We start from the raw sequence: 26535 nt of genomic DNA, 5'->3' as shown, positions 1-26535 counted from the left end.
GCAGCGTAAGGGGGTGCAGGGGCCCCAATTTCACCTTCGCGTGGGCTGTGGCTTACTTTTTGGGTCTGTTTTCATAGCGGAAGAGTGTGGCACGCGATCTGGTTAAACGATACTAGGGTCAGGGACCACGCGGGTCTGGAAGGAGAGTGGAGCGGACGGGAGGGCGCTACTGCATATCCGAGGAGTGTTCCAATCCTGGACATTTGGGGGGGATTTCCTGAGTCCGCAGGGCCCAGAGGAGAGTATGTGATGCCCCCGGGGGTGTGCGTGCGGCCGGCTGGGGCTGGGGGGGACTGGGCGCCGCGAGGGAGCCGAGCCGCCGAGCGCTAGTAAACAGGAGCACGTTTGCAGCCCCTTCCTCGAGCTCTGCCCCCTCTCTCAGTAGCCTAGAGTAGGAGGATGCGGGGGGACGATTACTTAGGGAAGCTGGCGGTGATTCACTGTCCTTTCCCGCCCTGAAGAGGTGCTTTCCAACATGAAGAAGGGGAGAAAGAGAAGTGCTGTTCTGAGAGCTGGATTCCGCGGGAGCTGGCGAACAAAAGGCCACCGCTCGCCCGGGGCCCGGGCGCGGACTGGCCTTGCCTCCTCTCCCCTTCCCTCCTCCGGTCCCCGGCGCCTCGCTCGCGTCCCTAAACGTGGCCACAAAAGGCCTTTGAACTCGCCGCGGGTGCCGGGAGGAAAGCGCTCCTTCGCCCCAGTGCGCGCCCTGGGGCGCCTCCCACTCCCCATAATCCACCTCCCTGAGCGTCTGGCTCCTCAGCACCCACTGGGACCCCACAGGTTACGGGGCTGCTGGGCGCCGCTTCCCTGCGGAGTCGCCCGCCCCTGGGTTTAGGGTGAACTGTAATCGGAGGATGTACGAGAGCATATGGCGGCAAAAGGAATTTCGCGGTCACAGCCTCACCGCGTTTCGGGATGCCTTTCACAGGCTGTCTCCGGCTTGGGAAGGTGGTGCTACAATTGAGAGTCCTTTGTGTCTCGCTCTGCGGCGCGGACCCAGTTTTTTATAGCACTGTTTCTCCCGTGGAAGCCTTACTGCCGCCAGGATCACGTACTTTCTCAGACGAACCCATGGTGATGTACGTAGTTAAGAGTGAAAAAGACCCCAGCGCTAAGAAACGGCATTTATTTGTATGTGAAGGGGGTTTGACATCTCTGCAGTGGAGCTAATTTTTTTAATATCGGGGAGGAGAGAATAAGGCTATGGTTTGCAGACTGCAGGGAACAGCAAGGCTGTAATTTGTCACCTTGATAGAAGAAACTGTGCTGCAACTCGTGCTTTTTCTGACGTCAGAAGGACAACGGAAATAAAACCTGAGCTAGGTGGCTGGCTGGCCTCATTGTTGAAACATCTCACACCGGGCGGGCACTCCTGAAATCTATGCGGAACAGGCGGGATGAGGCACGGATCCTGGATTGTGCTTCCGCCCCAACCTCAAAATGGCTTTACTCTTCTGAGTCGCTTCAGTTCTCAGCATGTCACCTTTTAGGAATATTTAGGAAACTTGCCTAGTTTGGTTTGAGGTCTTAAAACGTTGGTGAAGTTTATTCACTCCCCTTCCCCTCCCCCCAAATATTCAATAAATATTTCCTACTGAGGACTTACTATATGTAACTAGATAAAGTTCGTGCTTCTGTGGAGTTTCCCCTCTCCTGGGGGAAACAGACAATAAGTGCACATATAATGAATTTCAAGTATTTGCATAAGGGAGAAATAAAACAGGATCATGTGATGGGGGAGGGCACTTGAAATAGATGACCCTCTAGCAGGGCCTGTGTGGGAGGGTGACGTTTGTCCAGAGAGGAGGAGGTCAGGCATCTGGCTGTTCTAGTGTTGTATTTTTCTCCCTCTGGGTGATAACTTGAGTTAAAAAACCCATCTTACTCATTATAGTTCCACTAATAGCCAGCACAGAGTTGCGGCTTAATAAATGCCTCTCAGATTGAGACCTTAGCCATCTCATTCACTTCTTCATTCTGCTGCTGACCACCCCTTCCTTTCTGTATCTCATTATTCGTTGCCCTTTCTCCCAAGTGAAGATGTGAGAGGTTTCTTTACTCTGCTTCTCTTTCCTTCTTACCCTCTCCCCACTTCTGAGCAGTTACCAGGCCCTGGCAAATGCCTCTCAAACCTGTCTTCTCATCTCCGTTCCCACTGCCCAAGTTCAGGTCCCTGTCACCTGTCCTAGACATGGCAGTGCAAGTCATGTGTTGGGATACAGACGTGGAGGTGCCCTAAAGAAGCCAGTGCTTCACGCAAGCACATGGTGAAGGGGAAGCAGGAATTCATGAGGTGGAACAGCTTTCTAGTTCCTTTCCTCGGGTACGAAGCCCCGCTCCCCTAATTCAGTCTCCACACTTGCATGGGATCTGTATTTCTAAACTTCAGTTTTCATTTTTTAGTGGCGTTGCTTCTGAAAACCTTCAGGGGGTTCCCGTGACCTAAAATTCAAGTCTCCATTTTTTAGCTGGGCACTCAGGACTCTCCATGGTCTGATGCCTTGTCTCTCTCCGTCTTTCTCACAGTTCACCCTGTGCTCTCCCTGTGGCTTTTCTGCTTCCGTATGGGTGTTGATTCTGGACTGGAATGCCTACTGTAATCCTGTGTATTTGTGAAGGCCTAGCCCAAATGCCTCTTTTTCTCCCCTTTCAAATCAGTGTTCACTGATCATCTCTTAGCATTTTCATGAGGATTTGTCTTTTACTTTTTGTGCTTTTGTTACTTCTGGTGATAGAAGGCAGGGTGAAGAGGCCACAGATTTTGAGTCAAAAGTAAATACTGGGTTCCGACTTACCAGCCCAGGGACACTGGGCAAATTGTGTAGCCTCTCTAAACCTTAATGTTTTTGTTTTGTTTTTAACAGATTTTATTTATTTATTTGAGAGGGTGAGCTGGGAGAGAGGGGCAGAGGGGAAGGATGGAGGGGGAAGGGCAGAGGGGGAGGGAGAGAGAATCCTCAAGCAGACTTCCTGCTGAGTGTGGAACCGGACATGGGGTTGATCTCACGACCCTGAAATCATGCGTGAGCCAAAATCAAGAGTCGGCTGCTCGACCAGTGGAGCCACCCAGAACCCGTCTTTGTTTTTTCATATCTTGAATGGGAATGAAGATAATGGTGATGGTGGTGGTGGTGGTACCTGTCTTACTGAGTTATCCTGAAGATTCAGTTAAGATGCTGGGTGTGAAGCGCTTGGTACCATGGTAACACTCCTTGTATATTGAATTAAAAGGGACTTCAGGTTTCTCATCTATCAGAGGTGGTGGGAAAGTTGATCAGTAAAGTTCCCCTTACCTCTGATATTCTGTGCATATTTAATCATTTAAAATACTTTTCTGAAAATAATATCTTAATGGAAACTATGAAAGGTGGTGTGGGGGTGGGGGAAGGCTGTGTGTAGAAGTCAGCGCTTTCAGAATCGCATCACAGACTTCAGAAAAAGACACCTTGGACCACTGACCCTAAACCACGTCTTTTGAAAACAGTTACACTTAACTTCTGAAATTTGATCACATTGTAGTCATTGGTTTTCTAGTGCCCACCTAGGTGTTAGGGTTCCTTAATAACAGTAAAGGGATTCAGCGATCAGGAAGGCCCTGTGTTTTGGGGAAACTTTTCAAGAACGAGGCTTACAATCAAGGAACTCCGCCTCGGGTACAGTTATAATGTGTCTTTGCCAATAATTAGCTGGGTGCACTTGTGCAAATCTTTTAACATTTTTATGCCTCGTTTTCTCATCTGTCTAATGCTAATAAATAGTGTCCACGCTGCCTAACTCACAGAGTTGTGAAGATACAATGCGAACAGAGCTGAGGAAACCCTTGAAAGGGTTAAAAGAAGTACTTAAGATGATAATCATCTGAGTTAAATGTGCTGCTACTCTGCAGGTTTAGGGGACGAGTTTAGATTAGTGATTCTCAGCTCTGTCTTTACATTAGGCCCACTTGGCGTCTTTTATTTTTATTTTTTATTTATTTTTTTAAAGATTTATTTATTTATTAGAGAGAGAGAGAATGAGAGCACGAAGGAGCAAGTGGGGTGGTGGGGCGGGGGACAGAGGGAGAGATTCCAAGCAGGCTCCCCACTAAGCCCAGATCCCATGAGCCTTGAGATCACGACCTGAGCCGAAAACATGAGCCGGACACTCAATCGACTGAGCCACCCAGGCGCCCCCCACTTGGGGTCTTTTAAAAGCTACCAGTGCCCGGACTCCATTTCCAGACCTCAGATTTGGTTGGCATGGGGTGGAGCCCAGATTTGGGAATATTTTTAAAAACACCCAGGATGATTCTAATCCCAGTGGCTTAGATTTTAAAGCAAACAAAACAAAGTCAGAATTTAAATGAAGACCTCCATATGTTGTTTGATGAAGTCTAAGTTATGCAGAATTGTGCGCTTGACTGACTTTTCCCCTGATTTGACTAACCCAGCCCGTCGTTGACATCATGGAGCCAACAGCCTTAGGTTACAATTTACAACTTCAATTTTCCCAGGCATCCAGTCCTGTCCAGTGATACAGCCAGGGCTACATGAAGATTTAATGTGTGGATCTCAGTTTCCAGGAGTGATGAAGAAGATTGGAAAAGAAAGAGACAGTGGAAAGGAAAAGGAAAGGGAGAGGGATAGGCCCTGACCCAGGTACAGGAGGAACAGGCTCTGAGTAGGAGAGACAGGACAGAGCACAGAGGAAAAAGGCGTCCTGGTTCCTGGAACTCGTTTACTTGAGGCTGCACACTGGTGCTAGAAAGCCAAATGAAGCCTGCGGGTACGTTTTGTGTGACCTACACTTTCTCTTACAATTGTTTGGAGTTAGTTGACAATATATATGTTGGGGCTCGATCCCACAATGCGGGGATCACGCCCTGAGCCGAAGGCAGATGCTTAACCGCTGTGCCACCCAGGCGCCCCAGTTGACAATATTTAAACATCAGATTCTCACTTGAAATCTGAATTTCTGGCATTTTTTTTTAAAAATAGAAAGATTGGGCTTATTCCTACTGAACCTGGTGGGATATGTGTTCTCCACTTCCTGATGCCCAGTCTGCCTTGCTCGTTTGTCACACGCACCTGGGCTGTGGTTGCATTTGCAACCCTTAGTCTGCACCTATCTGTAGACTTTACTGCTTGCTGCACATTTGAATCCTGCAGAGCATTTAAGCTATCCATGCTTGATCCCATCCTAGACCATTTAAATCAGAAACTGCTGTGTGTTCGTTATTTTTTTTTTTTTTTTTTTAAGTCCCGAGGTGATTCCTCTGTCTATGTCTAGAACGGAGGACTTCTAGCCTCGGTCACCTATTCAGAAGATTTGTCCACAAGCCCATTTCTTATCTTTGAAAGCGATCCATTAAGAAACACTCGATGGAATCATAAATTCAGAGGGTTTTAAAACTGGAGGAGATTTTTGAGAGGGCATGGGTTAATCAGAATTTGAGAAATTCTGAGAAAACAGGCCTAGAGGGAAGAAAAACTTGTCTGAGGATTATTACATCATTTGATATTGGGGTAGAGTGTGTTCTGTGATGTTTTTTCTATTTTCATGCAAAGGTATATTTGTAATTTTTTAAAAATAAATGATCCTCTTTACATGCACCACTTTGTGACGCTTTAAAATTCTCATTATTTCTGTTCTTTCCTGAGTATTTTGCCGGGAGCTGGCTGTCATAGCTTAGCTAAGCCTTAAAAACAAAGAAAATCCCATCCCGTGTTTTTAGTTCAACAGCAGTTCCTGATCAAAAACATCATTAGAGCAAAAACATACATGTGCAAGGAAAGAATTTTCTCAAAGGCCTAACTGTTTCAGGTTGTTTTCAGTAGTTATTTAAATCTATGACTTTCCAGTTGATGAGGAAGATTTTTAGTTCTGTGGTGGCCACCCTGCTCAAATACACTCACTGTTCTCATTTCATTAACCATCGAGGGGATTTTTTTAAAATGTGATATGCAGTTTATCCCATACCCAAGTTAGAGATTGACTTTGTTAACTTCTGGAGTTTATCAGTATTTTCTGTCTTAGAGAAATCAGAGTCATTTTAAAACATCTGAATATGGATAGGTTAATTTCTAGACATCATAGGCTGGACATATTAATTTCTAGACATCATAGGCTGGACATATTAATTTCTAGACATCATAGGCTGGACATATTGATAATAGACGTTTGAAAGGTCACATAGGAGCTGGAAGAGAAGAGGAATTCTGGAGCAGTGGGTGCAGGTGTCGGGGTACAGCTCATCTCCCTGCCCCATGTAGAAATAGTTGGTACTTGTCCCCTGGTGAGCTTCCTTTAACGCAGGGCTTCTCACCCTTGGCACTGCTGACACTTGCAGGCAGATAACTGTTGCGGACTCTTGTGACCGGTTGTGGACTGCCATCCTGTATATTGTATAACATATCACAGCATGCCCCCACCTCTCTCCACTGGAAGTCTGCAGCATCTCCTCATTTGTGACCGAGACGTCTCCAGACATTGCCAGAATTGTCCGCAGTAGAGAACCACTGTTTTAATTAAGTCCACTTTCTCTGCACCTTTAGAAATCATGCCAAGAATTCCTAAACCTTCCAAGCATAGTGATTGCGATGTTCATGATAAATACCTTCCATTTATATGGTACTTTACAGTTTTAAATGTATTTCCACATAATTCTCACGTGCCCAGATTAAATGTAAAAGGAATTAAGTGGCAGACTTCATGAAAACTGGGAGGTGAGGCTATTCATGTTGCCTCCTTTATCGTCCCGTTTCTATTTTGTTTTCCTGAGAAAGTGTGAGGATCACTAATACACTGTCTGCAGACAGATGCTCACAGCTTGCTTTTTAAATCTAGTCATCGTTACTATTGTTAACATATTTGCTTCTACCATGTGCTAGGGAGCTATGAGGTCTATGACCCCTGTCTTCCAGGAGTTGAAATTATAGTTATGGAGGCCGATAAATACACAAGAAGACTGTTAACATATATAAGAACCTTTGTGTAAGCCAATAAGCTAATGGGTAATCGATACAAAAATGCTGAAAGAATTCATGACAGGTAAATAATCAATCATGGGTTGGTCACTGGAGAAAAATATTACAGAGAAGGTTGGTTTGAAATTTAAAAAAAAGAAGCATGAACGCAAACAAGCTGGGCTTTGAGAGAAATGTTGTGCTTACGGAGGAATGGGCTTCACGGGAAGGGGAGGGGGCATGTTCAGGGCCAAAGGAATGGTATGAACAAAGCAGAGAGCTGTGCAAGACTAGATCCATTGAGGGTGTAGAAGGTTCAGGAGGAATGTCATCGGAGAGAAAGAGAGTCAGGAGCAACCTGGGATTGTGTCGTCAGGTTCCAGAGATTGGACTTCATCCTGTAGACGTTGGGAGATTATGACTGGCAAGAAGAGAAGAGGAATGTGCCAGACATGTACTTTCAGGAGCAACCTGCCTCTGTAGGGGAAGAGGGTAGGGTTGGCAGGTAGCATGGAGGAAAGTGAGTTAGGATTGTGGGCAGGGAGGGGACATACGAAAGAATGTTGATGGGGCCTGGTGACTGATTAGATACTCAGCAGCTTTAAAGCGATACCCAGGCTCGGAATCTTGAGTGATGAGGAGAACGGACATTATCTTTAACAGGAGTGGCAAAGCTGATGTGTGAGGTCAGTGGTGTGTCCAGCTAGGCCTGTGAGTTTGAGGCGATGGCGAACATCCGCGTGGAGAAGTCCCGCGGGCAGCTGGCGTCTAAAGAGAATTTGGAAATTTTTCTGAGCAGGAAGGAACCTGAGAGATCCTCTCTCCCTCCAGCCTTCTCATCTTACAGATGAAGAAACACGTGACATGTTAAGTGACTCGATGACTATCGAGTAGTATTTATGAGGGAGATCCTATTTCATAATGCAGGGGAATGCTCGTTTTATAAAATGAAAAAGACTGGGGAAAAAATCTGAAAGATGCCTTTGTGGGATGAAACCTGACACTCCAGGCTTGCAACTTTAAAAAGAAAAGAATCTGGAGTGTGTGCTGGAAGGAGCGACCCCTACACTGCAGGCGGGAGAAGGAAGGGCGCTGGCAGAGAGGGCCTAGAGGCCCGGCTTTTTGCAAGCCGGGGGAGGTCAGGAAGCAGTATTCCCTGCCTGCTGTGGAAGCAGTTGGAGACAATGAGAACTGAGAAAGGGCCGCTTGCCTTGATGACGAAATGGCAGCAGTAGTTGCAAGGAGCCGGGCACTGTTGCAGGTGCTGGCCGCGGACCTGAGCGTGGAATCTTGACAATGACTGTGTGAGGTGGGTATTCTTCATCTCCAGTTTACAGAGTCAGAAACTGAGGCAAAGAGAAGTTAACCTACTTGCCTGGGGTCAACAGCTCCCAAATGGTAGAGCCAGAATTTGCCAGTCGAGCGTGGTTTCAGGGGGGCGATGAGGACGGGAGGGGGTTGTTCAGGTTGTTGGCAGTAAAGGGCCGAGGAGGGGGGCGTATTTCAAGGTTATAGACAAAGTCACTTTCCAGATACAGAGCTGAGAGTGTTTGGCAGAAGTCAGGGAAGTCAGGGAAGTGCGTGGAGAGGAAGTGGTGATACAGCGTGCTAGCAGAGCTGCGACCACTTGCATTTGGTTAAGCCATGAGTCTTGAAGAAAAAGAGAGAAAACACCTTTAATTTGAGATTGCTTACTGGCTCCTAGGCTTCTCACTACCAAAGGCCACTTTTATTATTCCCCACCTCCCAAAGATCTTTTTTGAAGATTTTGAGTATAAATTTTAAGCTTTGGGGTTTTTAAAATTTTTTCTTTAAATTCAATGTAATTAACATAATATGTATTACTAGTTTCAGAGGTAGAACTTAGTGATTCATCAGTTGTGTGTAACACCAAGTGCTCCCCTCCTAAATGCCCATCACCCAGTTACCCCATCCCCCTCCCCCCTCCCCTCCAGGAGCCCTCGTTTTGTTTCCCATAGTGAAGAGTCTCTTATGGTTTGCCTCCCTCTCTGTTTTCATCTTACTTTATTTTTCCTTCCCTTACTCTCTGTTTATCTGTTTCATTTCTTAAATTCCACATATGAGTGAAATCATATGGTATTTGTCTTTCTCTGACTGACTTATTTCACTTAGCATAATACCCTCTAGTTCCATCCATGTGGTTGCAAGTGGCAAGATTTCATTCTTTTTGATGGCTGAGTAGTGTTACGTTGTGTATATATATACCACATCTTCTTTATCCATTCATCTATTGATGGACATCTGGGCTCTTTCCATAGTTTGGCTATTGTGGACATTGCTGCTATAAACATTGGGGTGCAGGTGCCCCTTCTGTTCACTACATTTGTATCTTTGGGTTAAATACTCAGTAGGGTAATTTTTGGGTCGTAGGGTAGTATATAGCAATACAGGACTTTCTCAAGAAACAAGAAAAGTCTTAAATACACAACCTAACCTTACACCTAAAGGAGCTGGAACAAGAGCAGCAAATAAAGCCGACATCCAGCAGGAGAAGAGAGATAATATAGATTAGAACGGAAATCAATGATATAGAAATTAAAAAAAAATAGTAGAACAGGTCAACAAAACTAGGAGCTGGTTGTTTGAGAGAATTAGTAAGATCAATGACCCCCTCGCCAGACTTGTCAAAAAGAAAAAAGACCCAAATAAATAAAATCATGAATGAAAGGGGAGTGCTCACAACGAACACTGCAGAAATACAAGCAATTTATAAGAGAATATTATGAGCAATTATACGCCAACAAATCAGGCAATCTGGAGGAAATGGATGCATTCCTAGAAACATATAAACTACCAAAACTGAAACAGGATGAAATGGAAAACCTGAACAGATCCATAACCAGCAAAGAAATTGAAGCAGGAATCAAAAATCTCCCAACTAACAAGAGTCCAAGGCCAGATGGCCTCCCAGTGGAATTTTACCAAACATTTAAAGAAGAATGAATACTTCTTCTGAAGCTGTTTCAAAAAATAGAAATGGAAGCATTACCTTGATCCCAAAACCAGACAAAGACCCCACCAAAAAGAACTACAGACCAGTATCCCTGATGAACATGGATGCCAAAATTCTCACCAAGATACTAGCCAACAGGATCCAACAGTACATTAAAAGGATTATTCACCACAACCAAGTGGGATTTATCCCTGGGCCACGGGGGGTGGTTCAGCATCTGCAAATCAATCAGTGTGATACACCATATTAATAAAAGAAAGGACAAGAACCATATGATCCTCTCAATAGATGCAGAAAAAACATTTGACAAAGCACAGCATCCTTTCTTGATAAAAACTCTCTGCAGTGTAGTGATAGAGGGAACATACCTCAATATCATAAAAGCTATATGTGAAAAGCCCACAGCAAATATCATCCTCAATGGGGAGAAACTGAGAGCCTTTCCCTAAGGTCAGGAACTCGGCAGGGATGTCCACTCTCGCCACTGTTGTTAAGCATAGTGCTAGAAGTCCTAGCCTCAGCAATCAGACAACAAAAAGAAATAAAAGCCATCCAAATCGGAAAGAAGAAGTCAAACTTTCACTCTTTGCAGATAACATGATACTCTATATAGAAAACCCAGAAGACTCCACCAAAAAATTGCTAGAACTGACACAGGAATTCAGCAAAGTTGCAGGATATAAAACCAATGGATAGAAGACAGTTGCATTTCTATACACTAAGCTTTTGTTGTAGTTGAAGTGTTATTTATATGTGATGTAATATCCAGATTGTACGTATACTGTTTAATGAATGTTGACTACAACTTTAATATATTAATTTATTTCCTGTTTTTATTACTCAAAGAAATATAAAATTGCCAGTCAGAATTTAGGATCATGCAGGTTAATACAATCTAGGCCAAAGCAAGGATACCTGACATTTTAGTCAACCTGTTTGGCCTGTTTGAGGCCTTTTGAGATACAGAAGAGCAGCTCATAGACTCATATTATTATTATTATTTTTTAAAGGATTTTGGGTTTTCTTTTTTTTGTTTGTTTTTAAGATTTTATTTATTTATTTGACAGAGAGAGACAGAGACAGAGAGAAACAGAGCACAAGCAGGGGGAGCGGGAGAGGGAGAAGCAGGCTCCCCGCTGAGCAGGGACCCTGATGTGGGGCTCGATCCCAGGGCCCTGGGATCGTGATTTGAGCTGAAGGCAGCCGCTTAACCGACTGAGCCACCCAGGCGCTCCAGATTCATCTAAGAGCCAGTTGATCCAAGGATCTCAATGGGTAAACCGACTCAGTTATGAGAAGTGATGGCAGAAGGAATAGGACCATCATTGGCCTAAGGCCTAACACTTTCTCAAAACTACTGATGTAGCTACCATAATTGATTCTCAGCAATTGAGCTAGGAAAGGTTTAATCTTATTAGTTTTACAGAATAAAAAACCAATAGTTACTCAATAATTTTAAAATTGAGTGTGTGTGACTGGGTGTTGTTGATATAAAGGCATTATTGTTGTTTTTTTAGGTTTGATAGTGATCTGGTGGTATTGGTTTATAAAAGTAATTTTTTCAGAGATAAGTGCTGAAATATTTACAGATGATAGGATATCTGGGATCTGCTTTAAAATAATTCTCTGTGACGATGGGGGTTAAATTTCAAGACTGGCCTGAATTGATAATTGTTGAAGTTGGTTCATGGGGGTTCATTATTCGATTCTGTCTACTTGTGTATATGTTTAAAAGTTCCCATAATAAAAAATTTAAAAGGGGGGAAAATAAAATTACGAATATCAGTTAGGGTCTAGTTGCACGTAACAGAGATTTTTCTATGTATGTTAAGTGAAAGGGATTAAATACAGGCAATTAAGTGTCTGTAAAATTGTCAGAAGAGATGGCAGGGCAGGCCTCTAGGAATAATTACTGGAAAACTACCACTTAAAACTAGTCTGCTAAAGGAATTACCACTTGTGCCTCCAGCCGGCAGCCAGGGAACCAGGAAGCCGGTTCCGCACTGTCTCAGCTGCATGCTCCAGGAGCACATCATTGGAGCCAGATCTGATGATCGGGAATCCATAGCCACAGATGTTGGTTCCAGAGCCTTCTGTTGCACCTGCTGGAATTGTACCAGCAAGATGGCTCCCTTGCCCCCACCACCTTGCTCTCTGGTGTGGGATCTAAATCATACCTAGAACCCTAGCTGCAAAAGATTGTGGGAAATGCAGCTCTCAACTTTCCATCATCTACAGAACGGGACTAACGGAAGTAGGAACAAATACTGAGCAGGCCAGTCCCCTATAAAGCATATTAGCAATTGAAATGGTATTTATTCCAAAAAGTGATTTTTGACATTGTTTAAGTTAGAACAAGAGGGTTTGGCTTTCCCTCTACGGTATTTTATTTATTTATTTATTTATTTATCTATCTATTTATTTATTTATGTATTTTTAAGTAGGCTCCACGCCTAGTGTGGAGTCCGATGTGGGGCTTGAACTCATGACTCTGAGGTCACGAACTGAGCTGAGATCAAGATCAAGGATGCTTAACTGACTGAACCACCCAGGCGTGCCCCTCTACAGTCCTTCAATCAGCTTTTACCAAAGCTATAAAACTTCCACTACTGGAGAACATGCAGCTTGCTCTCTCTGCTCTAGCTGGTTCATCTGAATGGTCATGCAAGGCTGTTCTGTGCACATTTGGCTTGTGCTATTCCCAGTACAAGTGATGCCTTCCCTATCCCCCAGTCTAAAGCCACCTGTTTTTAGACATAGTTCAAGTCCACCTTAGCTGATTTCTCCAGGCCCCATTTTTTCCCCCTTCCTGCCTGCCTTCCTACCTGCCTGCCTGCTTGCCTGTACATCTGTATGTATGTATGTATCTCCAAAATATTTCTGGGTTTATTCTTTGTTCTGCCATAGAGTTGGGTCTCTATCATGCAGATATTTTATGGTGTACTGTCACTTTATGTGGGATGGTCTTGCTTGCTTAAATAGGGTATAAGCAATGTAAGGCTAGACAAGTTTCTCTGTGTATCTTCTCCTTTGAGACATAACACTATGAAGAGTAGAGACTTACAGATTTTACGATAGTACTCTTGGTAAAATGTACCAATCAGCGTACCAAGATAGTGCTTGCTTAAGAGTACCTCACAAGATCGTGGTGAAGGACCAAAGATGTTCTGTGCCGACTAAACTTCAATTTGTAACCCCATTATAAATGTTGAGAGATTGTAATTATGGTTGGGCTAACATTAAGGTCTTCACCCAGTGACCCTGTTAGGCCTTTTCATTAATTGCATTGCCTGATAATCGCCTCTGTATTTCAGAGAAGCTGTCATTCTTTGCTTCTTGGACTCAGCCTGGGCTTCCTACCTGTGCTGTTGACCATGCTCTCCTTCACTGAGAAGTCTCAGCTCGGGCCCCATCTCTACCCGTCAGTCTCTTGTCTGCCAAGCAGGGTGACTGTCCAGGAGTAAAGGGTCGGGTGTTGATTTATGGCACAGTCCGGCAGATAAGCAGGCGTTTGCTGTGATGGTGTAGACCCGCATTTACTACCTGGACATAACTCGGGGTAGGAGATCGTATCTTGTTAAGTGAAAAAAAATATGAGTTAAAAACTCTGTGGTATGATTTCCATTTTTATAAATGTATACCTGTTTTTTTATTTGTACTTTTTTCATTTCACAGATATTTATCGAGTGCCTGCTGTGTGCCAGGCACTATATCTATGTGCACAGAAAGGCCCTGGAAGGTCATACTCCAGTGTATATATATCTCTCTCCACATATACAGTGACCATCTCTCTGTGCTGACATCACAGGTGACTTTTTTCTGTTTACTTGTGTCTCCCTTCATTTGCAAACATGTATTTTCTAATTTTTCTACAAAGCTTCTATTATTTATTAATAAGGAACTAATATGTTTTTAAAAAACATTTCTGTTCTCCAGAATGCTTATAATATAATACTACATGAAGAAAAGTAGGTTAAAAACAGTCTAAAATCCCAATGTTAAAAAAAAGAAAGAGGAGGAGAGGCAGCTAGAGAGGAGGAAAGAAAAAGAAGGAAAGGATAAAAAGGATAATGAAGAAAAGAGGAGAGGAAATACATCAGAGTTTAACAGTGGCCCAGTTTTAAGTGGCGGGATCTTTTTTTACAAGGCCTGTTCTAATGATTCTACTGTCAGTATGTATTTGTTATAGCATAAGAAAAAAAAATTTCTTGCTCAAGACCAGCCCAGATGTGACTTTCCAGTGAAGCTGCCTCAGATTCCTGAATGTGACTTTTTTCAAACTTTGAAATCCCTCCTTATCGAGCCTCAATAGATGGATGATGAACTGAATAGGAAGGAATTTCGAAGTGTGGCCCAGGCTCGGTGAGAGGTGTCACTAACTTTCCTAACTTACCCCTTTTTGCAGTTTTCACTTTCAAGAATGAGTTAGGTTTCAGAGAGATGATTCCGTAACAGTAAAAATTCATTGTGATAAAAAAAAAAGGAGATTAGGTCGCAGACAACACACAGACAGCAGCAAGGCCACGTGAGGACACAGAGACCGCAGAGCTCTCCGCAAGCTGCGGACAGAGGCCTCCGAAGAAACAAAACTCGCTGACTCCTTGCTTTTGGACTTGTAGCCTCCTGAACTGTGAAGAAAGTTTTCCTGTTTAAGCCAAAGGAAAAAGCATTCATTCTAGGTGATTAACTGAATGCTGGTATTTGCCTGATACGGACATGAGCTTAGTGGCCAGGACCTCCTCTGTTCTTTTTACGCTTTTGCCTTTTTGTCCATTTATTTAAATGGACAGATTTATTTAAATGTTATTTGTACACACACATATATATTGATACGAAAGTTGAAAATCAAACAGTAGATTCCACATCTATTATTAGTCGGCCTTTCCTGTCCTCAGAAAACGTTTCCAGGCAGTCTCTGGAGAGGAAAGGGCTCAGCGCGGACGGCAGACACGTCCCCTGAATCAGCGGCCCACCAGCCCGGCACCTCACTTCAGTGTTACTTGCGACTCCAGGGGCCGCCCGGGGGGAGCCGCCGTGGCCGGGCCGGCGCGCGTTCATCGAGTGCGGGCGCCCTGCAGCCTCCGTGCGGGAAAGACAGGTTGTCCACGCCGGGGCGGTGGGAGCGCTTGAGGAGCAGTTAGACGGGCCTGTGGCTAGCACGACCCCCTGGCCAGAAGCGTCGGCCCTGAGCCGCCCGGTGTGCCTTCACCCCGAGACACCGGCTCCACTCTCCCTGCCCGGCAGAAAGGGGAGGCTCCCAGAACCTGAGGTGTTAGGAAGCATTTCCTTCCTGCCTGCCCTCCTTTCCTTCCTTCCTTCCTTCCTTCCTTCCTTCCTTCCTTCCTTCCTCCGTCCCTCCCTCCCCCCCTCCTTCCCTCTTTTCCTTCCTTCCCTCCTTCCTGCCCTCCTTTCCTTCCTTCCTTCCTTCCCTCCTTCCCTACCTCCTGCCCTCCTTTCCTTCCTTCCTTCCTTCCCTCCCTTCCTCCCTCCCTTCCCTTTCTTCCTTTTCTCTTTCTTTCTTCCTTCCTTCCTTCCTTTCTTTCTTTCTTTCTTTCTTTCTTTCTTTCTTTCTTTCTTCCCTTCCTTCCCTTTCTTTCTTCCTTCCCTTTCTTTCTCCCTTCCCTTTCTTTCTTCCCTCCCTCTCTTCTTTCCTTCCTTCCTTCCTTCCTTCCTTCCTTCCTTCCTTTTTTTTTTAAACCCTATCTTTCCCAGTGGGCAGTGAGAGTGTCTTCACAAGCAGGGGACAGAGATACCCCCTCTCTCTGGGGGCGTGTAGGAAGCTCCAGGCCCCCACTTCAAGGTCCATTTACCCTGACCCCAGACGGCGGGGCAGGCTCTAGCACACCCAGGGCCACAGGTTTAAAATGTACTGTAATTGGCTTTGTCTCCAGCATTTCCCATCCATGCCTGGTTTCTGGGGTTTTCCCCATCCCCTCATTTGGGGGTCCAGACTCAAGAGGACAGGCACAGGGGGAGGACAGGAACAGAGGTCCCCGGCACTGGGGGGGGGGTGTCTCCCTGTTGGAAATTGTAAAGGATCCTGGAACCAGGGGAGTTTCATGCTAGATAAGAGTCCGTCTGAACAAAGAGGAATACTGTGTGGCCTGGTTGTGGGAAAGAGAAAAAGAAAGGTTCTAAAAAATTATCATTCTAAGGTACTGTCTACGGGTCCTGAAAATTTTATCAATTAGCACAATGCTTCTTGGGCTTTGCTAGGATGCTTACTGGGCACAAAATACCATCCAAAGGGGTTCGCCGTTGGAGGTAAAAAGACAAACTTACTGGCGTTCTGCTTCTTCCCTTGATCCCCCCCACCTCACCGAGATGACCCGATGGGGCTCCTGTACCTACACGGCCTTGCTTTTCAGGTTGTGTCTAGCTCTTTTTCGTTGCCACCTGATTCTTAATTTGGGATGCTGTGTGTCCGNTACCATTGAAACGTAAGTCCCAGTCATCCATGTGGGGGAGACTATGAACTCTGCAAGTCTTTCGTTTCTGGAGAGGAAATATAGTTTTAGGTGGATTAACCTAAATCCCTGGAGTATGAGTTTTTAATTCCCTAATTCCCTGACATAGAGTGATTTCATTGAAGACATTGATTTAATCTCTCGCAGTTGATGGATAAAGTGTTTGCTACATTTCAACACACAGATTTGTCCTTTGCTGCTTGACCTCCGGGTTGGGTAGTTGATCCCTCATGATGCCATTTAGGGAGGATTCACGTTTTTATTACACTGGGATTGCTAAATCCGAGGTGCTTTTGTGTCTGTGTAGTCTGAACACGCTGTGTGTGTGCCCTGTGATCAGATGCAGTAAAATAACTGCATCACTTTCATATTAAACACACTGTTTCATAAAAGGCATCGACGTGGCCCGCGGTTGACGTGGTGTTCCTGTTAACGTGCACACGAAGATAATGGGACAGGACTCATTTTGTAGTTAAAATGGAAGGAGATTTATGACAGGCATAAAATTTAGAGATAAGCCTCTGTAACTTGATGTACAAAGATGGCCTTAACGCACTGAATGGCAAAATGTATAAGTCATCATTAAGTTAACTAGTTGTTTACTTGTAATAGTTTATCTTTCATCAGTGGTGATATTCATATGTTTAATTATTTTTCATTGTGTTGTGTTCTAGGGGTGTCAAGCTTATATTTTTGCTGCTATCCATTTGTAATACACTCAGAGCAGAATTTGGACTCATTTTTTGACTACAGATACTTTGTCAACATGATGCATTTCAAAAGTGGACTCGAATTAACGGAGTTGCAGAACATGACAGTGCCCGAGGATGATAACATTAGCAACGATTCCAATGATTTCACTGAAGTAGAAAATGGTCAAATAAATAGGTGAGTATTTTTCCGCTAACACTCTCAATCCCATGAAAGAAATGTCTCTAAAATATTATTCTGGTTTTCAGTTATTCTCCTGAATTATTCATTACTAAAGTTATGCTCCATTTGAAGACGTAATTTGAATTTCTTATGTGACATCTGTTGGGCACAGTCTGCAATAGCAGATGAAGCAAATAGGAAAGTAATTTATTCCTCCTTTCAAATCTTTCAATTGAGTCTAATAAAAATATATAAATACACTGGACCCCGACCAGCCCTAACTTTTCAAGAGCTCTGTGCTTGTGAACCAGACAGACTGCTGGAGTCCACTGCATGCCATATCTCAGCACGTGCTCCAGCCATCCGCCCTCACCCACATTGTCACCCACCAACGGTCAACATCCCCCTGGCCAATGACCCCATTTTAAAACTACAGATACAGCATTACAAGCATCATTCGTAACACAGATTTTAAAGAGTAATAACAAGAGCTGGGCCCCAGTGGCTCTCTTGAGAAACTGTAGTAGAGAATTAGTACATGAAACAGAAAGAAAAGATAGCATGAGTGGGAGGAGGTAGGTGGGTGGCAGGTGGGAAGAGTCTGCCTGCGAAGCTCTCGACCCCAGCCGTGACCTCAGCAGGTCCTTGCAACTCTTGGGTCCTGTGTTTCTTAAGTTGGAAGAGTAGGACCAATGTCTTTTTTTTTTTTTTTTTTTTTAAGTGATCTGGCACATTCTCTGACATGCCGATTTTGTAGCCAGCGTATGCGGGTAATTTCACAGGAAGCTCTCCAGCTTGGGACTCGGTGACGTGGTTTGTGTAAAGCACGTAGCCTCCTAAAAGGCCAGGGGAAGAGAGGGGAGTAGACAGGACCGCTTATTAGAACACCAACCATGTACACATTTGGGGTATGGTCAGAAGGCAATTGGGATGGAGGAAGGTGAAAACATATGTCAGCTAACCAGACATCTTTGTGGAAATTGTTTCTGGAAATCCGCTCTGTGTTCTGATATGGTATCCTATTGGAAGTCGAGCAGAGGACTCAGCTGCTGTCATTTATGAACTCAGAAGTTCCAGCCCTGCCTCCTCTTCTCCCTTTTCCCTTCCTTAAATGTTCTTAGAGGTGAAGTGTGCCACCCAGACACTTCCTCATTATCATCCAAGTACCATTCACACTGCGTTGTGGTATATCTTATTGTTGGACTCAGATTTGCTTCTTGCACCTTTTCTGAGTAATTATCGATAATAACTACCATTTCCTGAATATCAGGTGTTTTTACATAGATTGCCATTTTTCCTTATGACATGCAAAGCTTTCTTTTGCAAATAAGGAAAAGTTTAAGGTGCGTTTTACAAATAAGGAAGCTGAGGCTCAGAGAAATAAAATAACTTGCCCAAGGGCACACACAGGTCTGTCAGAAATACCTATCTTTCTGCTCTGTCCTGCTGCCTGCAACTATAACTCTGGGACATTGGTGAAAAAGAGAGTCTTTCTTAATTTTATTAAAATGCCAATGCTATTTTAAGCTCTGTACACCCGGAGTGTTCTGCAGTCACTGCTGACCTGCACTTAACAGTGGATGGGAGTCTAATCATTGCACAAGTAGGACATTCTAGTTGTATAATGGAGCTTCATTCCCGAAGCAGAGCAAACCTTTGAGGACCTTAAAGTGAGTCATTACACTATTCCGTTTAGAATCTGGACTTGATCTTTAAAAGTTGTACTTACTAAACGAGGAATGTTCGGGTTTTGAGGCGATTACAGCTTGCAGTAGCTGGAAGCACCCAGTCTTGCCTGTGGCTTGGGCGTCTTGCCTGGGTGAGCTCACTTCCTCCCAGACTGTGACTAAGGCACAGTAAGCGGGGACAGCGGGAGAGCTGGCGGGTGTTGACCACTTGCTTTGTGGCATCTGGTTCTGCTACTGCAAATACAGTGTGATGCATCTCTCTCACTGACACAGTTCATGAATCTTGCTTCCTTTCTGGCTCTAGGACAAGTCAGATTAAAAACAGCATAGGACAACATGAAGCCAAAAAAAAGGCAAATGAAAGAAACAAGACCCCCATCATGATTCCTGCAAAAGCGACACCTAAATACCTCTCCCTCTTCTCGTGGCCTTTTCACGTGGGTGCGAAGAACGCAGGCTCAATTATAGGAATCTAAGAGAGCCCTCTGCCAGAGCAGTAAGCTTGTAGGTCACAGCGCCTCTTCTTAGGAAGCTGGAGACAATGTTGAAAGCAAATATTGATCTTTGCTTACCTGGCATGTAACCGATAGCTTTGCCTGGAAAGTCCCCACTAGGATACTAGAAGAATCATCTTTGAAGTTTTGTTAAAAATAGAGTTAGAGCCATTTGGGTATTAGGACTCCTGCCCGTATTCCAGTTCAATTGTTTTACTTCATGCCCTAATTTTGGGGTTGTAGTCATGGAAATCTATAGCTGAAACAACAGAACCTTTCAAAATGTCCACTAGACCAGCACCGCTGACATTTTAATGTGCATACAAATTTTTGAAATGCAGATTTGGGTTCAGGAGGTCTGGGATGGGGCCCGAGACTCTAATTTCGAGCCCGCTCCTAGGTGATGCCCATATTGTTGATCTAGCGACCGCACTAACATAGCAGACCCTGGATTCTCTTTCTAGATGTGAGCTTCTTGACAGAAAGAGCCATCTTAATCGTCTTTATGTCTCCTGTACCTTGTAATGATATGATAATAGTGCCTGTACAGGGTGGATGTTACAAAGTAGTTGTTAAATGAGAAAGACACACACACACACACACACCAGTTAGTGCATGGTTTAGGTTTAGATTTGAATGGAACCCTGGCTCAGTCAGTAGATCTTGTGTGATCTCGTGCTTTGAGCCTTAGTTCCATCCCCTTGAGACGGGGATCATGGCTTCCCTCATGGGATCGTTGGGGAATATTAGATGCAATACCGTTCTGCTCTTTGAAGGTTAAGAATTCAGGCTCTGCATCCAGCCAGCTCGGGTTCAAATCCTGGCTCAGCAGTTAGTGTTTAGCAATGTAACTTTGGTCAAGTTATTTAATTTCTCTAAAATGGAGCCAATAATAGTACTGACCACATGTAATTATTGTGAAAAGAGATGAGAAAATCCAGGTAAAGTACTTGGCAGAGTGTCTGGCAATCGTTAGCCTTTTAGTACATGAAAAGTCTGTATCAATAATAGGGCAACTCTCTTTCTTTGGGAAGCACTTCTGTGTTCTCCACCCCAAGGAATAACATCGATTTAGCGTTTGGATGGTTGCTGGTTATTGTTACCTTAAAGCTGCTGAAATATTAGAGTTGTCGAAACATTAGATTATCCTAGCTGTATCCATGCAAATATTCATGTATGTTATCTACTGTTGTTCTCATCTCTGTGTAGACTTAGTGTTGTTATGACCCCAGGAGCACTAACAAAATTTGACGGTCTTTCAATTAAGATTTTTCTTGAAAGGATCTGGGGCAGCTCTTGTCACTACCCTCACCAGCTTTTGTTTGCTTGTTTTGGTCCCTCCATATCTTTCAGAATTTATGTACTAAATTTGTATCCCTTGGAAGGACCCTTGAAAATGTAATGTCTTTTCTACTCATTAGGGAAGAAATTTCCACAACTTCTTGCTATCTTCAGTTTTCATGTCAGAAAATGCTTTCCTTGCTTTAATGGCTCCTGTTCCAATTAAAGTCTGTTTTCTTTTCAGTAGAGTTTACCCGTCAAGTAAGGCTTTGTTTACCTCTCAGTCTTCTCTTTATTTAAAAAAAGATTTTTTTTTTTAAATTCAAGTATAGTTAGCATGCAACGTTATATTAGTTTCGGGTGTGCGATATAGTGATTCAGCAACTCTGTACATTACTCAGTGCTCATCAAGATGAGTGTACCCTTAATCCCCTTCACCTGTTTCCCCCATCCCTCCAGCCCCCTCCACTCTGGTAACCATCAGCTTGTTCTCTGTAGTTAAGAATCTGTTTTTTTGTCTCTTTTTTTTTCTTTCTTTATTTTGTTCCTTAAATTTTACATGTGAGTAAATTCGTACAGTATTTGTCTTTCTCTTGTACTTAGCATAATACCCTCTAGGTCCCTCCATGTTGTTGCAAATGGCAAGATTTCATTCTTTTCTGTGGCTGAGTGATATTGCATCGTATGTATGTACCTCATCTTCTGTATCCAATCATCTATGCATGGAAGCTTGGGTTCCTTGCATAATTTGGCTATTATAAATAATGCTGCAATAAACATTGGGGTTCATTTATCTTTTTACATTAGTGTTTTTGTATTCTTTGGGTAAATACCCAGTCATGGGATTACTGGATCATATGGTAGTTCTATTTTTAATTTTTTGTGGAACCTCCAGACTGTTTCCCAGAGTGGCTGCACCAGTTTGCATTGCCACCAATAGCGCACAAGGGTTCCTTTATCTCCACATCTTTACCAACACTTAACTGTTTCTTGTGTTGTTGATTTTAGCCACTCTGACAGGTGCGAGGTGATATCTGATTGTGGTTTTGATTTGCGTTTCCCTGATGATGAGTGAAGCTGAGCATCTTTTCACATGTCTGTTGGCCATCTGGATCTGTCTTCTCTTTAAGTGCCTTCCGTTTCTTTCATTCTTTCATGTTTTCCAATCTCTTTGTTACTTGCTTCTTTCCTCTTATTCTCTTTTCCTTTTCAGTAGAGTGTTAGGACTTCAGGGAAAGAACTAGCAAAGGTCATTCAAGTTCAAGCACTCATCCCTTTTGTGTTATGAATCCTCAGATGAAACACTATAATCTAGTAAGAACCTGATTGGTAGAGATTTCAATAGGAAGATTATCTTCCTATCAGACAACCCATCCTTAATTGGATTGTTGTTGTCGTTGATTTATTTTTGGTTTTAAATAACCGTTCTATATTTCTCGCCTCCTTTCACATGACCTCAGTATAACGCCTACATTCTTCTTAAGGCTTTGTCTGTTGAAGGTCACCACGACAGCCACTGTAGGTTTTGTTTTGTGCATAGAACAATTGCCTACCTATGAGTTGGTTGAATTCTGCTTTGTAGGTACAGACCGACCCTGTGGAAACTCTTTTTTAATAACACTTTTATCATTTGAGACCACATGTCAAAGGCACCCTTACCCACAGCCCATTTTTTAGTCAATAAAGAGGAATTTACTTCAATTTCTTTGCCAGAGGTCAATGCTTTTTAACATGCAATTGCATTTTTTTAAATGGTGAGATAATGGGAACTTGTAATAAGCTGCACAGCCTAGTTATTTTGAATGGGCTTTTCCATTACAAAAAAAAGGTTCGTTTAATTTGTTTTAAAAAAAAGTTTACAAAAATACAAAGCAAAGATATAAAGGCTAAAGAGAAGAAAAATTTGGAAGCACACGAAGAGAATAAAGAGGCTTTCTTTAAGTACTTCATTCTTACTGAGCTAGATTTCCCTTCAGCCTCAGCTACTCCATACTTCCTAAAAAGAAGATGCATTTTCAGGTTGTGGAAGGTCTTCTGAGTTGCTAGTGCAGGGACATGTAAGAAGGAGAGGGAGTGCGGGCACCACGTAACGCTCAGGATGCAAAATGACCTCATGGCTCCATCTTTGCCGCAGAAAAATAGGAAATAGGTCAGAGTCAGAAAACTGCATTTAGACCAGAGGTTAAGAAGACTCATGGAAGCTGAGGGCTTTGAGCTGGTGGGAGGACAGTGGCTGAGAGGGGGATGGAGGGTCTCCTGAGAGGGGAGTGGATTCCTACTATAGTGGACCCTTGAACAACACAGGCTTGAACTGCACAGGTCCAGTTTTTTTTAGTAAATACAGTACAGTACTGTAAATGTATTTTCTCTTTCTCATGATTTTCTTAATAATGTTTTGTTTTCTCTGGCTTGCTTTATTGTAAGAAAACCATTTGTAAGACATATAACATACACAATATGTGTTCATCGACTGTTGGCGTTATCGGGACGGCTCTGGCCAGCAGTAGGCTAGCAGTAGTTAAGGTCTGGGGTGAACTACAGAATGTAGTGAAGATCATTTTGAGGAGCAGGGGAGCTAATATTGCGACATGGAGACAACATTAAATTAAGCAGTACCTGAAATTACAGGGTAAGGAATCTGTCCTTGGAACTTTTTCTGTGGGGGAGCCAGTGAAGATTTGGGGGAAAGCCTATTAAGCCGCGCTGCAGAAAGCACCCTGGAAGACGCGGAGTCAGGGAGGCAGCTGACCCACGATGTTTTTTCATGTGCTTTTTAATGGTTACTTATTACCACAGCTCTGCAAGTCAGGTTCACGAGTCTCATCCTGCAGAAGTTGTGCGGGAAAGACCTGGCAATCACGCAGGGATTTTATTCTTTATCCCTTTCTGTTGCACAACGTTTGACCCCACTAAATGCCCCCGGTGTCACGGTGCCTGCGTCCCATTCTTCTCTGCCCACCAGTCCTCCACCACGGATTCTGAGGCACGCTGCCGGGCTGGGAACGTAGTTCTGCCATAACAGGCAGTTTTGTTTTGTTTTTTTAAGATTTTATTTATTTTATTTAACACAGAGAGAGAGAGAGCACAAGCAGGGGGAGCGGCAGGCAGAGGGAGAAGAAAAGCAGGCCCTCAGCCGAGCAAGGAGCCCCACGTGTGGCTTGATCCCGGGACCCCGGTATCATGACCTGGGCCGAAGGCAGATGCTTAACCATCTGAGCCTCCCAGGCGCCCCCATAACAGGCAGTTTATTGGTGTTTTGTTTGGTTTCTTTGAATATGGTGGGGCTTTTCTCTTGATTCAAAAATAATAGAAATGCTTCTTCGAAAACAAGTCCCTCCACGAGAAAGGCAAATAGGGAACATTTTGGATAAAGATTTGGTTACACTTGAGTTGGTTGTTAAAGTTAGTCTGATTAAATACAGTCTTTCATTTAATAGCAACACTAAACAGGAGTCCCTTTCATTTTGGCAAGTCTGGCACCCACATTTTTTGGGGAGGCCGTCTGTGTGAAAACAGAGACAGCTTTCCCTTGTCTCTCTTCAGCCAGATCTGTAAACCTCAGTTCTGCGTAAAGATTTAAAATGTTAAGGTCAGGGCAGCTGGGTGGCTGAGTTGATGAAGTGCCCAACTTCAGGGTCATGGGATCAAGCCCCACGTCGGGCTCTGTGCTCAGTGGCGAGTCTGCTTGTCTCCCTCTCCTTCTGCCCCTCCACCTACTCATGCTCTCTCTCTCTCTCTCCCTTTCTCTCAAATAAATCAATAAAATCTTTAAAAATGTTAAGGGCAAAAGAAGGGCCACACCAATCATTAATAGCAATGGCAACGCTATTTAACTGCCAGGTTGGTCTCCAAAGAGACTGGTTTGCTTATGTCCTTCTCCTGCTAAGAACCTGCAGTTCAGGCCTCAGCCTTTAAGTTCCCTCTGGCTAATCCCACCGATAGAAGAAGCTTTGCCTTCTCTGGATTCCTTCTCTCATCTCCCTTTCGCACAGCCAGACCTCCCTGCTCTGGCTTTAGCCGGCACAGTCTCCTGTGTTTCAGGGGAACGAGGTTGCCTTCTACTTCCTTTCGCCCTCTCGCTGTAACTGGAGAGGTCGCAGGCATAGGCAGATGCTGGAGGGATAAACTGCAGATTGTGCTGCTTATATGAAGTGATGGCCCCAGGGGCAGTCAGTCGCCTGTCTTTAGTTTATCCTGGCAAAATGAGGCAAACTTGAAGAAGGAATGCCAGGGAGAAGCCAGACCCCTTGGATGAAAGATGAAAAAGGTAGCTAAATTAAACCAACTTGGTGATATGTATCTTTCATTTAAAAATGTTTTATTGTGAAATACGCATCATTCAAAATTCCATATGAAAATGTAATGTACAGTTTAAAGATAGCTGCTTCTTTAAAATAGTCCAGTTCAAGTGGCTTTACATTTATTAGTGAAAAATTCACTGTGACTAGTTCTTGCTAAAACTGGACAATTCGATTTTCAGAAGAGCCAAAAAGCATCCCTGACTTGTCTTACTAATCCATGCAGCAGTGTATCTATGAAGGGACTTTTCTTTGACAATAACACTTGTTTTGGTAATGGGGATTTTTTTTTTTTAACTAGCTCCACACCCAGCGTGGAGCCCAACATGGGGCTTGAGCTCAGGACCCTGAGATCAGCACCTGAGCTGAGATCAAGAGTTGGTTGCTCAACTGACTGAGTCATCCAGGTGCCCTGGGAATTTTTTTTTTTAATTAGGAATTAAGGCCATAAAGTTCTCATATTACTCATGAATATATTTGATGGTTCTATAGAGCTTCTATATGTTTGTATATAGTTTACGCAGCCTGTCTGACTCCTTTCCATCCCAGCTTAAGTCCCACCATCCCCCATGGGGAGGAGTGATTAACATCTATTGCTGTTATCCGTGCCTGGAGCTGTACCGATGTTTTACACATGCTCTCTTATTTAATTTTCCCAGTAATGCTACGAGATAATATAATAATGTTACTCCCATTTCACAGATGAGAAAACAGGTCGCATGCCTTGTCCCTCAGAGCTAGTGAGGATTCGAGCTCAAGTTCTAGTGCCATGCTTTCTTAAAGCCCTGCTCTGCCCCTAACCATGGGCTATATGCCCCTGCCTTCCCCACCATCATCTCCCAGCCTGAACTCCAGTCACCTAGTGTCTGCTTCACTTACTACGTGTCCCCGTGTCTCCCTCATCACCTGGCCTGCTGACGTGCATACAGCAGTTGCTGAAGGAATGTTTGATGGGGAAAGAGTTAGTTTCTTTTTTGCAGCAGAGAGGGAATGCTTATTTACTAAGTTTGTATGCTGGGAATGCGAGCTCAGAAGGAGGCCTGTTTTCCAGGATTCTTTTAAATGCCAGCTTTATAGTATCCTTGACATTATCTCATTTTCAGTTAGAGAAAAATCTATGTAAAAGTTAACTTCCATTGCATATAGTGTTTTAATCTATTAGTATTGAAGTGATTTGAGATTATCATTCTTTTTTGATTTATGGTTGTCTTTCATTTCATCTCAAGATGAGCACCTACTATTAGCAGTGTTTTCTTTTTTTTTTTTTTTTTAATATTTTTATTTATTTATTTTGACAGAGACAGATAGCCAGCGAGAGGGAACACAAGCAGGGGGAGTGGGAGAGGAAGAAGCAGGCTCCCAGCAGAGGAGCCTGATGTGAGGCTTGATCCCGGAACGCCAGGATCACGCCCTGAGCCGAAGGCAGACGCTTAACGACTGCGCTACCCAGGCGCCCCTAGCAGTGTTTTCTACTAAGTAGAGTGAGGAGTAGAAAAACAAATGAAGCAAAGTATCT

General features: G+C 43.8%; 1 protein-coding gene across 4 annotated transcripts in view; it reads left to right on the top strand.

The window, feature by feature from the left end:
• SLC38A1 (solute carrier family 38 member 1) overlaps window positions 1-26535 on the top strand; it is a 65916-nt gene that overhangs the window by 701 nt on the left and 38680 nt on the right. For 2 of the 4 annotated variants that reach the window (XM_040642368.1, XM_040642367.1), the window contains exons 2-3: window positions 13594-13726; window positions 17060-17273. In XM_040642368.1, the coding sequence (XP_040498302.1) occupies window positions 17152-17273 (122 nt within the window). In that variant the 5' untranslated portion in view covers window positions 13594-13726; window positions 17060-17151. The remainder of the gene's footprint in view (window positions 1-13593; window positions 13727-17059; window positions 17274-26535) is intronic. The other 2 variants (XM_008704485.2, XM_040642369.1) reach the window with 2 other exon arrangements.

This window comes from Ursus maritimus, unplaced genomic scaffold (genome assembly GCF_017311325.1).
Source record: "Ursus maritimus isolate PB19 unplaced genomic scaffold, ASM1731132v1 scaffold_26, whole genome shotgun sequence".
NCBI lineage: Eukaryota > Metazoa > Chordata > Mammalia > Carnivora > Ursidae > Ursus > Ursus maritimus.
Note: the sequence above shows the minus strand (reverse complement) of the source record. Positions and strands in the feature narration are given on the sequence as shown.